This window comes from Mobula birostris, chromosome 9 (assembly GCF_030028105.1).
Source record: "Mobula birostris isolate sMobBir1 chromosome 9, sMobBir1.hap1, whole genome shotgun sequence".
NCBI lineage: Eukaryota > Metazoa > Chordata > Chondrichthyes > Myliobatiformes > Myliobatidae > Mobula > Mobula birostris.
This window is the reverse complement of record NC_092378.1, coordinates 110,741,091-110,754,812: the sequence shown is the minus strand read 5'-3', so window position 1 is coordinate 110,754,812 and position 13,722 is coordinate 110,741,091. Positions and strand designations below refer to the sequence as shown.

General features: G+C 39.4%; 1 protein-coding gene across 2 annotated transcripts in view; it reads right to left on the bottom strand.

Moving 5' to 3' along the window:
- Window positions 1–13,722, bottom strand: part of metrn (meteorin, glial cell differentiation regulator) — a 39,618-nt gene that overhangs the window by 7,902 nt on the left and 17,994 nt on the right. For both annotated transcript variants that reach the window (XM_072268609.1, XM_072268608.1), the window contains exon 3: window positions 2,393–2,452. In XM_072268609.1, the coding sequence (XP_072124710.1) occupies window positions 2,393–2,452 (60 nt within the window). The remainder of the gene's footprint in view (window positions 1–2,392; window positions 2,453–13,722) is intronic.

The window sequence follows — 13,722 nt, the reverse complement described above, 5'->3', positions numbered from 1 at the left end:
ATTGGCAGTGGGAATGATCACTAGCAAAAGCAAAGCACTTTAAGGGGTCTTAAATAAATAATAGTTGTATTGTACACTGCAATAGTAATCCTAACACGACTGAACCACCAGGTGATTGCTGTAGGACAACGTTACTGTAGCAATATGCCAGCACCATGATAACAAGTAACTTGCTGCCATAATGCACTCCCAGCATCACCAGTGCTTGTGCACAGACATGGAGCAGCAGGAACAAAGTGGTTAGCACAAGGGCTTTACAGTACCAGTGACCTGGGTTCAATTCCTGACACTGCCTGTAGGGAGTTTGTGTGTTCTCCACATGACCAGGTCAGTTTCCTTTCCTCCAAGTACTCTGGTTTTCTCCCACAATCCAAAGACATTCCGGTTAGTAGGTTAATTGGTCATTGTAAATTGTCCCGTGATTAGGCCAGGGCTAAATCAGGGGGTGCTGGGCAGTGTGGCTCAAAAGGTCAGAAGGGCTTTCTCAATAAATAAATAATAAATAAACAACCAGCAAGGTAAGCATTCAACATACAACCATGTTTTAGATAAAATCTATCAGCACAGTAAAACCTAGCACAATCTGATCCAAACCATTATCAATCTCAAATTGAGATGCTGCACACAATTCTCAAGTTTCAGTTAGGACAGGAAATTTGCCTAAAGGTTTTTGGCAGCTTCCAATACACGAATTGTTGAAGAAAGCTTCCATTCATGTAATTTTGAATGTTCTGGGATATGACATCTAATTCTTTCATTTACTGCAGTGTATTTATATGGCATCTCTAACTTAAAGGATCCTACGTGTTAGGAAGAATTTAGTGAGTTATTTATTGCAATGCCATTACTACAGACAACAGAAAAGCCTACTAAACAGCAGCAAGACAAATAAGCAGGTCATTCATTTTGGTAGGATTGATCAGGAAATGAATCAAGGAAGGAGATACTAATGCCGCATTCTCTCCATAACTCCCAGAAGAAACAGCCTGATATTCACTCTGGTTCATTTCAATTGCAGACATTTCCTTTGATATTAAACACTTCATATTTACAATTTAGCCTACAGCTCCTTGTACTACAACTTTAGTCTACAACTTGGAAAGAGAAATTTACAACCCCTCCCTTGGAGGGTCAGACACCCTGAGCCAATAGGCTGGTCCTGGACTTATTTCCTGGCAATGACCTATTACTATTTAATTATTTATGGTTTTATATTGCTTTATTTATACTCTATTCTTGGTTGGTGCAACTGTAACAAAAACAATCTCTTTCGGGATCAATAAAGTACGACTATGACTAAATATGGTGACCTTATTACATTTTGGGGTTAATTTTACAAAAACACAAATAAATTAATGTCTTAATATTAAAAGCAATCCACATCTATCTCAGAATTATTCATTGCGATTTCCACTTCAACAATAAAAAGACAAATATATCATGCCCCATAGACAGGATAGGAAAACAAATTCTGGTGCTTCCTCATGGAACAGAGAACTTAAGAGCAAATACAATTATTTTTACTAAATTGTAGACCACCCTATCCTAAACACCCAGCTCCACAAAAAAGTATATCAAAGTTCAAAGTAAGTTTATTATCAAAGTACATATATGTTACCATATGCAATCCCTAGATTTATTTTCTTTCAGGCATACTCAATAAATCCATATAGTATAATAACCATAATAGAATCAATAAAAGACCGCACCAACTTGGGCATTCAACCAGTGTGCGAAAAACTACAAACTGTGCAAATACAAAAAGGAAGAAATAACAATAATAAATAAATAAATAAATAAATAAGCAATAAGAATCGAGAACATGAGATGAAGAGTCTTTGAAAGTGAGTCCATAGGTCGTGGGAACATTTCAATGATGGGGCAAGTGAAGTTGAGTGAAGTTATCCCATTTGGTTTAAGAGCCTGATGGTTGAGGGATATTAACTGTTCCTGAACCTGGTGGTATGAGCCCTGAGAATCCTGTACCTTCTTCTTGATGGCAGCAGCAAGAAGAGAACATGTCCTGGGTGGTGGGGGTCCATCATGATGGATACTGCTTTCCTGCAACAACACCTCGTGTAGATGTGCTCAAAGCTGGGAAGGACTTTATCTGTGATAGACTGGGCTGTGTCCACTACTTTTTAAAGGCCATTCAAGGACATTGGTGTTTCCCCACCAGGCCATGACGTAGCCAGTCAATATACACACCACACACATATATAAGTTTGTCAAAGTTTTAGATGTCATGTGAAACCTTCACAAACTCCTAAGGAAGTAGAGGTGCTGCTGTGCTTTCTTCATAACAGTTAGTTAAAAAGACAGATAGATATAGGTGAGTGGGAATAACTGGGGAGGAAACAAAATAATAGTTAACTTACAGTAAGTCACTTACCAAAATCACTTGTGCAGACAGCCATAAGAACCTCTGTATCATTGCATGGTCTACATGCTCCTATAACCAAAATAAAACATCATTGTTAGAATTTTGATGGTTTTGGTCATATAACATTGATAACAAAAATATACTGAACAGCAATCAATTGATTTCCAGGAAAATTGTCAGATATGTCAATGATTCAAAACTAGGAAATGAATGACTTCCTTTTAATCCTTCTAGTTGTTCCATGTATAATTATGTCATTACTGTTCTTTTATTCCCACAATTGAAGGTGAGACTTCTGCTAGGATGTGGTTCTGTGGTGCTTCCTCCAAATGCTAAAATTGTAAAAGCTTTGATGATTTGGAACATTGCCAGTTTCAGGACAACAGTTATTGCTCATTTGATGTTAGCGCGTGCGCACACACACACACACACACACACACACACGCACACACACACACACACACACACATCACTGGTTAGTGTTCAACTGTTACCTTCCTCTAACAATGAGGTGATAACTTGAAGATACCCAAATTTGCAACATATAATTTCCTTTCCATCAACTGCAACACAATCTTTTTTTAAAAAAAAACAAGGTGTTAGATGGGCTGCCAATTGCCTACGATCCATTTTTCACCCAGCAATAAAAGAGCTAACGTTATCTGCAATGACATTAATTAAGCTCTGTGAAGCTGCAGTAACCAAAGCTTTAATTTGTCAATTTTTGGAAAGTATTTTACTGAAAACATGCAATCTACTTGTCAACTGGTAGGTTTTGTTTAATCATTTTTGATGAACAAAACATCACAATACAATGAAGTCTATTCACAACCACCCTAATTTCAACATGCATGCTTAGCCCAAGTGGTGTGTCTGTTCATAAAGGTTCCCTTATTCCCAGACCAGCAAACCACAGCTTGAAGCACTTCAGTGACAAGTCTCCCTATCATGCATAATGCAAAAATAATTTAAACCCTTGTCAATTACACAGTGTTACAATTTTGCAAGGCCACTGGTGGAGGCAGTCCCATCAGAGCAATCACTACCTTACTGAGGAATACTTGGTCCAAAAATGTTCAAAGTCACCATAAAGAGCAAGCCACACAGGCCCCAAATAGTTGGATTACACTGGAATATTTTTGTCATCACTCAGCATGTAAACTCTGTTCTTGGGAACAAGGGAGCCCATTTGTTGCCCATATTTAAGAATAATACTCCTCAGGAACACAACTGCAGCAATTTGAAGCCAGGCTAAATATTAGGTGGAATCTAATACATTAACATCTAGTAAACTAACTCAGCCTGCTTGTTAGTACAAAAACCCATTGACAACGAATGTGCAATGGTTCTCATTGGCAGCAGGTTCTCTTTACAGGCCATGCTGACTACTACATCCAATCTCAGATTGGGGCAAATGAACATCAGGTCACCTAAAGTCACCTGGAAAATTAATCATAATCAATCAGCTTTGACTTCATAGTTTAAAACACAAATCCAATATAATTCCAACCGTATCCATCATAATCTACTAATTTTGATTTAAAAGAAACAACTAGAGTTAAATTCAGAACCAGGGAGAGATTCTGTTAAGCAAACTTGTGTTCAGATTAACAGCATTAATATGCAGAATTAGAAGAATCTGAACAATGCAGAAGTCATTAAGAAACAATTTAATAAAAATGTTTGTTAATAAAGTAGACTACATTGTAGTGGGAAAAAGATACACAGACGTTAATAGTTCTAAAACTGTACTCATATGTGCAAAGACATTTGAAGTAAGTATTATTTTTCTATCAGGGTACATATCAAAAATAAATGTATCTATTATAATAAAGCTCAAATTATAAGTTCTGAAAACAAATGAACAAAGGTCAAAGTAAATTTATTATCAAAGTACATTTACAGTATGTCACCATGTACGACCCTGAGATTTGTTTTCTTGCAGGCATACTCAGTAAATCCAAGAACCGTCATAAGATCAATGAAAGACCACACCCAACGGGACAGGAAAAAGCTAATGACCAAAAAACAACAAACTGTGTAAGTATAAAAGACAAAATAAATAAATTAATAAGCAATAAATATTGAGAACATGAGATGAAGAGTCCTTGGAGGTGAGTCGATAGGTTGTGGGAACAGTTCAGTGAACAAGCAAGTGAAGTTAAATGAAGTTATACCCACGTCCGCACTGGTTGAACAGTCTGATGGTTGAGGGGTAATAACTGGTCCTGAACCTGGTAGTGAGTCCTGAGGCTCTTGTACCTTCTTCCTAATGGCAACATCGTGCAGACAGCATGACTTGGCTGGAGGAGGGATCCCAATGGTGGATCAGCATTTTATGTAGATATCTTCAATGGTGGAGAGGGTTTATCCATGATGGACTTGGCTGTATCTACTACATTTTGTATGATTTTCCGTTCAAGGGCATTGGTGTTTCCATAGCAGGCAGCAATGCAACCCATCAATATACTCTTCTCCACACATCTATAGAAGTTTGTCAAAGTGTTAGATGACATGCTGAATTTTCACAAACTTCTAAGGAAGTAGAGGCTCTGCCGTACTCCCTTACTAATTGTATTTATGTACTGGGCTCAGGATAGGACCTCTGAAATGATAAAACCAAGGAATTTAAAGTGGCTGATCTTCTCCATCTTTGATTCCCTGATGAGAACAGGCTCACAGACCTCCAGCTTTCTTTTCCTGAAGTCAACAGTCAGCTCCTTAGTCTTAATGACATTGAGTAAGAAGTTGTTGTTCTGGCACCACTAAGCCAGATTTTCAATCTCCCTCCTATATGCTGATTCATCACCAACTTTGATTCAGCTAACGATCATGATATTGTCAGCAAACTTAAATATGGCATTGGTGTTGTGCTTAGGCACCAAGTTGTGTGTAAACAGTGTGGCCTCAAGGGACAAGATTAATTTACCTTTTAAATAATTATATATTATAGAAAACAATTCTAGTATAATTGAACGGCTTATTAAAAATGCTGATTTTTGAAATAGTTGGACCTTTCATGATGTCAGAAACATTTTGAATTCCTGAGTACATGACAGTTGGTAATGCAGGGAGGGTGAATTAACTTTGCTGGCTGTCATTTTTCCCCCATTGATGCTTGTTCAATCGTGCTCACATATGTTGCAGTCACAAGGACATGAAGTAATTATCAGTGGATTATTGTTGAACTTTTAAACATACATGCCTTTAAACAATTACAAAGGCAAAGCTTGTATGCCTATGGTGCACCATACAGCCATAGAGCTGAATCTGACCCAAGACAGCTCTGAGCAAAGCACTCATTCCAGTTTTGATTCTTTAAAATATCCCCTTATATTCCAGTCAAGGCACAACACTCCTTTGGTTGACACCTTCTGGATAGATCATGAAACCATATATTTCACTTCCTTTATGCCTTTACATTGTTTTTTTGTCTGGAATATGATTCTGGAACTATAGGAACCTGTGATTTGCAGTTTGGAGATTGTTTGAGTGTTTCAGTGCTCTGCAGTCCTCGAGGGGATTCCGGGAGGCAGAGGCAGTGTGCTGGAACCTTGTGGCAAGAAGGCTGTGAACCGATACTCAACTCCATCTTGCCAATTAAAGCCTCCATTGTTCGCCGATTAAAGTGACAAGGGAAATTGAAATGCCGGCTGCCTGCCTTTTTAATCGCTGAGGGATCACTCTGCTACTGAAGAGGCTAGATTTCCTTTTTATTGTTGGTGAGATTGCTGTGCTATGGAGAGGTAGAATGTTGCCTAGGTATTTTGTGCTTTGGATGTGGACTTGGACTGTAGACTTTTTTTTCAGTCTTATAGCATTTTTGTATTCTGTGTTTTTTGCCTGATCTTTCTGGTTTTTTTTGGGTGCAGTTAAGAGGGATTGGGGGTTCAATGTGCCTGTTCTGTTTTTGTTCATTTTTTTGTGCGGAGAGGAGGGATTTGGGGGCTGATGAGCATTCTGCCATTCTTTTTTTTCCTTGCTTTCGTGACTATCTGGAGAGAAAGAATTTCAGAGTTGTATACTTCGATAAAAAAATGAACCTTTGAACCTTTTTCTGTATAGTTGTGAAATACCTCAGCCAGCAAGATGCAGCCAAAAAAAGGCAATAATAACAAACCTTCACAGTTACCTATCACACCAGTAACCAGAGCATTCCTACAAGCACATGGGATTCATCAGTGAGCAACTTGAAATGATCTACATCATTGTTACAAGGTAAATGAATAAAAATATATATTTCAATTTCTGATGTTCTTTGCTGGCATTGAGTTTTATCAGTGAATGTGATGAAAATATTTAATCAAGTGGCTTTTGTGGTTTGTTTATTGATTACAATCAGTCCTATTCGTGGTTCATCTGTAAATTCTTAATTTCCAGTCTTCTACTTCAACCAATCACAGCGTAAATACACAATCCTAGAAATGTGTTCGCACAATCTATCACAAGGCCAAGTAATGTTATCATTAGCTGATAAGGTACCTCAACAAAAGATTGCAGCAACACACATCAAAGTTGCTGGTGAACGCAGCAGGCCAGGCAGCATCTCTAGGAAGAGGTACAGTCGGCGTTTTGGGCCGAGACCCTTCGTCAGGACTAACTGAAAGAAGAGCTAGTAAGAGATTTGAAAGTGGGAGGGGGAGGGGGAGATCCGAAATGATAGGAGAAGACAGGAGGGGGAGGGATGGAGCCAAGAGCTGGACATTTGATTGGCAAAACAGATATGAGAGGATCATGGGACGAGAGGCCCAGGGAGAAAGAAGAGGGGGAGGGGGGGAAAAACCCAGAGGATGGGCAAGGGGTGCAGTGAGAGGGACAGGGGGAGAAAAAGGAGAGAGAGAGAGAGAAAGAATGTGTGTATATAAATAATAACAGATGAGCCGTGGATATGTCTATCACGGCCTCCTCTACTGTAAAGATGAAGCCACACTCAGGTTGGAGGAACAACACCTTATATTCCATTTGGGTAGCCTCCAACCCAATGAACACTGACTTCTCAAACTTTCACTAATGCCCCACCTCCCCCTCGTACCCCATCCGTTATTTATTTATGTAGACACATTCTTTCTCTCTCTCTCCCTTTTCTCCCTCTGTCCCTCTCACTATACCCCTTGCCCATCCTCTGAGTTTTTCCCCCCCTCCCCCTTTTCTTTCTCCCTGGGCCTCCTGTCCCATGATCTATTCATATCCCTTTTGCCAATCACCTGTCCAGCTCTTGGCTCCATCTCTCCCCCTCCTGTCTTCTCTTATCATTTTGGATCTCCCCCTCCCCCTCCCACCTTCAAATCTCTTACTAGCTCTTCTTTCAGTTAGTCCTGACAAAGGGTCTCGGCTCGAAACGTCAACTGTACCTCCTCCTAGAGATGCTGCCTGGCCTGCTGCATTCACCAGCATCTTCAATGTGTGTTGCTTGAATTTCCAGCATCTGTAGAATTCCTCGTGTTTGAGTCAACAAAACATTAATCCATTTCAATTTACAATTAACATATGCTATTTGAAACAGCTTAAAATGAAAATTTATTGTTTGATATGCATTCTGGGAGCCCATCAAAAACAGATATAGTTTACATATCCTGCAAAACCTAGAAATGGTTTTCAAGGGCAACTACATTAAACTGGTGACATAAAGCATGCCATCCAAGGTCTGTGGATCAGAACACAGATTGGCAGGTAGGCAGATGGGAAAGGAGCGAGATAAAGTCAGCGTACAGTGACGAGGAAGAAGCACACTAACTGCATAGTACATAATCTGGGTTGGTGGTTCAACACACTGGATTAGTCTGGTCATCTTTATGTTGTACTGACATAGGCCACACATTTATTCATAACATCCACAGGCTATTTATCTATGATTAATGTTAACACCTCCATATATTTTGCCCCAGAAAGGATCTAGAAGAATTTGAAAACCTGACAAAAGATGCACCAGGTACCAATTATCAATTTCTATTATGCAATGCATACAAGTGACAGGCTAAATGGTAGAACTTTTCTAAGCCAAAGGCAATGTTCTTTGCAAACATTCCAAAAGATCAAACAACATAAGTCTTTCAGACCCTCTTCCGCTCATCCCCCATTACCCCTGCTTCTCCTCTGTTATGGTTAGATGCGCTTTTCACCAGACAGTGGGTAATTTCCAGTGAGAGGGCATAGCACCATGAAGAACAATTTGAATTGAATGTCTTTGATGGGCCAAAGAATCCAATTCATAATGCAAGTGATTCTAGACCACATTGATTAGAGGTGAGCTTTTAATTTAATAATAGCATTGCACTGCAGCATTGACTCAACAGCTACCTTTAAACTCAGATACAGGACAATGCTGTCGAACCATGTCAAATTTGTAAGGAAGAGCTACATAGTTGAAGGGGACAAGACAAGAAGTTAGGTCATGAACTTCTATTTTCCTTCTGATGGAAATGCACTATAAATATAGCATATATTTGCACTATAAATATAAATACAGTACATAGCATTATGTACTGTAGAAGAAAATGGAGATGAGAAAGGAAATAATTAAATAAAACAAAAGATTTAAAGTGCCAGCTGTTCATTTAGAGATTTCAAAACAGTCCAATCTTTGACCCGGGGCACTGGATGTAGTAATTTCACCAGGTTTGTAAAAAGCAAATGAAGAAAAGGTGGTTGGAGGCAGTTGAAAACAAATTTAATTACTTTGGAGTTTCGTATCCAGTTGCTCTAATCCAACAGGCTGTTGATAAGTCTGACAAACTTTTAAACTTCTGGGGGATAAAAAAATTGTTGTGCCAAATCATCTCAATACTGCGGTTGCAGAATTGTTCATCTACAACAATAAATCCCAAGTGAGAGTCCGCTTCCAGGAAAACAGTTTGAAGTATGAGGACAAGGGCAATATTCAGTCACAAGTCCAACTAAAACAAATTCTTATCTAACGTTAAGATTCTAATATTGCTTCAGAAGCTAGCAAAGTGCACAGGCAATTGAAGACCTCTTCATACAACATAGAGAAAATACCGGGAGAAAATGGAATTCCACCCAGGAATTTTGTCCAGTCACTGTTTTAATGGTTAAATGTGCTTGCAATTAAACAGGTTTTGTTCTTCATGGGCTAATAGCCACAAATAGTTTGTTAGGCTAGGAGAGGAGTAAACAGTTTTAGTCTCCAACCGCCATCAAACACCCGGGCTTTGCCTCCAGCTCTGCTTTATGACCTCACCTCAAACGTTTTCAGAACTTCTGCTTGACAGATGGCTTAAGGCTGATTGAACCATCGAGGAGGGAAAGTGCATTTCTAACATGATGCTTTCATAAACTTCAGCAGAGGTTCTTGAAGTAAAGAATAATAGTTAATCTAGAAAACTGCTATGCATCAGGTAAACTTCAAAAATTACCTTGGATCAACTGGAACACCCAATGAACTACTGCAATAAACTTCAAAAGGAAAAAAATATCAGAGATTGCATTTACAGTCTTCAAATGCAGCAGTCAAAGAAGTAGATTTACTTGACAACAAATATTTTGGCCTCAACTTTACAATTCAAAGAACGGAGTCAGGGGATCTTTATGACACTGGACGACATTTGATCCAATGCACAGGCCAAAAAAATAAAACAAGCCTTAAGCTCATTCCCAACAGTAAGTCTGTAGACTTGCAGGTCCTGGCTCAAGTTTGCACGAAACTATTTATAAGTGTTGTGAGGGTTTATGGCTTTAAGCAGTAGGTTTCAGACACCCACCACACTTTCAAGATTTCAGCTCATCTCTTTTCCCTCTACCAATTAACGTAAATCAACACTCTTGTGTTTTGTCCCTGTTGACATGGGTAATATGTCTTTCCAATTTACTCCATCCAAGCCTCAATTCACTATTTTATACACCTCCATTCACTCCTACGTCTCCTGCATTTCAAAATAACCTCAGTCTCTCTAGCATCTCCTCCACAGCTATAATTTTCCAATCCTGGGAACATACTTCAATTTCATCTGCAGGCTTAAATCCAAGCCGATCTCTCCTGCAAAGTGTTTACAAGAATTGCACAGTGTTCAATGCTGCACAGTCCAATGATGAATTAAGTTCCACGTTGCCCATTTTCAGCCTATTCTGTGGATAGTAAAATACATCTGATACATGTTTAAAAAAACATACTTAGTGGCCATTTCATTAGGTACACCTCTACATTTGTTTGTTAATGCGAATATCTAATCAGTCAACCACGTAGCAACAACTCAATGCATAAAAGCATGCAGACATGGTCGAGAGGCTCAGTTGTTGTTCAGACCAAACATCAGAATGGGGAAGAAATCTAATACAGTTTACTTTGACTGTGAAATGATTGCTGGTGCCAGATGAGGTGATTTGAGTATCTCAGAAACTGCTGATCTCCAGAGATATCATGCATAACAGCCTCTAGACTTTGCAGAGAATGGTGTGAAAAATAAAAAAAAACATCCAGTGAATGGCAGTTCCTCTAGACAAAAATACCTAGTTAATGAGAGAAGTCAGAAGAGAATGGGCAGATTGGTTCAGGCTGACTGGAAGGTGACAGTAACTCAAATAACTACACAGTACAACACCGATGTACTGAAAAGCATCTCTGAACACATATGTCGAACATTGAAGTGGATAGGCTACAGTAGTAAAAGCCCATAAACACAATCAGAGGCCACTTTATTAGGTACAGGAGGTACCTAATAAATTGATCACTGTGTGTACATTGCACTTGTTGGGGCTGCATTGCGAAAAATAATGCCTGTAATAATGTCAAAATAACTATTCCAACCATACTTGAGGCTCTTGGAGCATACAAGAAAACATAGCTGATCATTGGTGGGATTAGGCACACAGTATTTCTAAAGTATTTGGTGAGGCAGTGGAAAAGAATTTGCTAACCACTAAGAGACGGGTTATTCCATGCCACTAGCACCAAATGTGCTGTACAGCAGCCTCACTGAATGAGATGGAATGAATTTCAGAGGCAGGGAATACACTGGAGCAAGTTTAGTGTTGCTGACTGTGGCAGAATTTCTAGACAGTCATTATTAACATGCTGAACATATTTAGTTGGTCATGGCAGTGCAGCCAGTCCCTCTAGCATCAGGGGGCAATAAGACTTGGCTCATACCAAGAAACAGTCCATTCATACTTCTACCACAGCCCATGAATTGTAGAAGCTGAACTTCTACCAACACTTATGATACCATTAAAAAAAGACAACTAGCAAGATTATCCACCAGCAACAGTACAAGAGATATTGATATTGACAGAGAAGGAGGGGAGGAAGCGAAAAACAGGGGGAAATTTTACCGTTGCAAATCACTCAATTCTGTGAATTGAATATATGGCAATAAGTACATTGCCAATAGTATTGATATCAACTCAGTCATAATTAATTCATAATCTTCATTAACTTGGCACATGCAAGCATCATGTGCTACTGCCCTTAATAATGTAATACACACAAAATACTGGAGGAACCCAGCAGGACAGGCAGCATCTATGATAAAGAGTAAACTATCAATGCTTTGGGACAAGACACTTTATCAAGTCTGGAAAAAAGAGATTAGAAGTCAGAGTAAGAAGATGGGGGGAGGAGAGGAAGAAGTACAAGGTAGTAGGTAGGTAAAACTGGGAGAGGGGGAGGGATGAAGTTAAGAGCTGGGAAATCAGTTATTGAAAGAGATAAAGGGGTGGAGAAGGGTGGAATCTGATAGCAGAGGACAGAAGGCCATGGAAGAAAGGGAAAGGGAAGGAGATAAGGTGAGAGAGGGAAAGTGGGAATGGAGAATGGTGAAGGAAAAGGGGGGACTAATTACCAGAAGTTCGAGAAATTAATGCTCATGCCACCAGGTCGGAGGTTGCCCAGATGGAATATAAAGTGTCTCTCCTCCAACCTGAGCGTGGCCTCATCGCGGCAGTAGAGGAGGCCATGGACTGACATGTCGCATGCCATCAGGTTGGAGGCTACCCAGATGGAATATAAGGTGTTGCTCCTCCAAATTGCCCTTAATATTGTCGATAATACACTACCTAAACATGGTAGACAAAGTGCAAACCACATCAGCACCCATACAATTCAACAACAGGTGCTTAAGGAGGCAAATTTTCTAAGGTTGCATCCCATCTAGACTTCATGTCACATTCAGTGATCCCAATTTACATTAGCCGATTTTATTCAATTAGTGCATTGAATTTGTGTAATCATTTAAGAAAAATGAGTCTTCAAATTTTGGTCAGGCACCTCAGCCAGAACCCCTGCTCTTTGCTGAACATATTCTTCACTCAACAAGATGCCGATTAAATCAAAGCTAAGGCCCATAATGCATTTACAATGGGCTGGATTGGAGCCGTTTATATGGCTTGGAGTGTAACAGCTGCAGTGGCTAGGTGAGCAAGTAGATAAACAATTAACAGATTAGTATTGTGGTGAGAATTGGGTGGGGACCTCTACAGCTTTACAATACAAACACAATTACAGTTATTAGTAGACAAAACCAAGCTTCAACAGAAACAAATGGAAACACATTTAGTTTATATTACTTTAATAGAAGTTTAGAAATTACTATTAAAAAAGAGGAGCAACCAAGCAGTGGAGACAGTAATAACATAAGGAGAAAGTTGAAATTATTCCATAGCAGTAAGTACTTTATTGGACGAAATCTTAGTTCCATAGCATGTGTTTTAATAAAAGCCAATTCAATAACTTAGGTAATACACACAAAACGCTGGAGGAACTCAGCAGGCCAGGCAGCATCCATGGGAAAGAGCAAACAGTCGATGCTTTGGGCCAGGACCCTTCATCAAACTCAGCCCGATCCTGGTGAAGAGTCTTGGCCCCAAACGCCAACTGTTTACTCTTTTCCATGGATGCCGCCTGGCCTGCTGAGTTCCTCTGGCATTTAGTGTTGTACTGTACTGCTTTGGATTTCCAGCATCTGCAGACTTCCTCGTGTTTGCAATAAGTTGGGTATTTACATTCATGAAAAGGACGCTTTATTTTCCAAAAATACTTTGCTGCTATGCTACAGTATGAATCATGATATTGCCAATGGGAATTTAAATCCAAAACCAATTGTATTTGCCTTACTGACAGGGCCCAGGGTAGAATAAATGGGTCTTTAATTGGTTGCAGGAGGCATCTAGCTGGGTATCAAAGGGGCTCTGTGTTTTGCACCTCAACACTCATAATATACAATCATTTGGAGAAGGGAACAGAATGTAATATTTTGAATTTTACAGATTGGGTGGGATTGTGAGCAGTGAGGTGGATGCCAACAGCCTTCTAATTCACTTAGATCAAGCAAGTAACCAAAACCTGGCAGATGCAATATAATGTGAATAAATGTGAAGTTATCCAACTC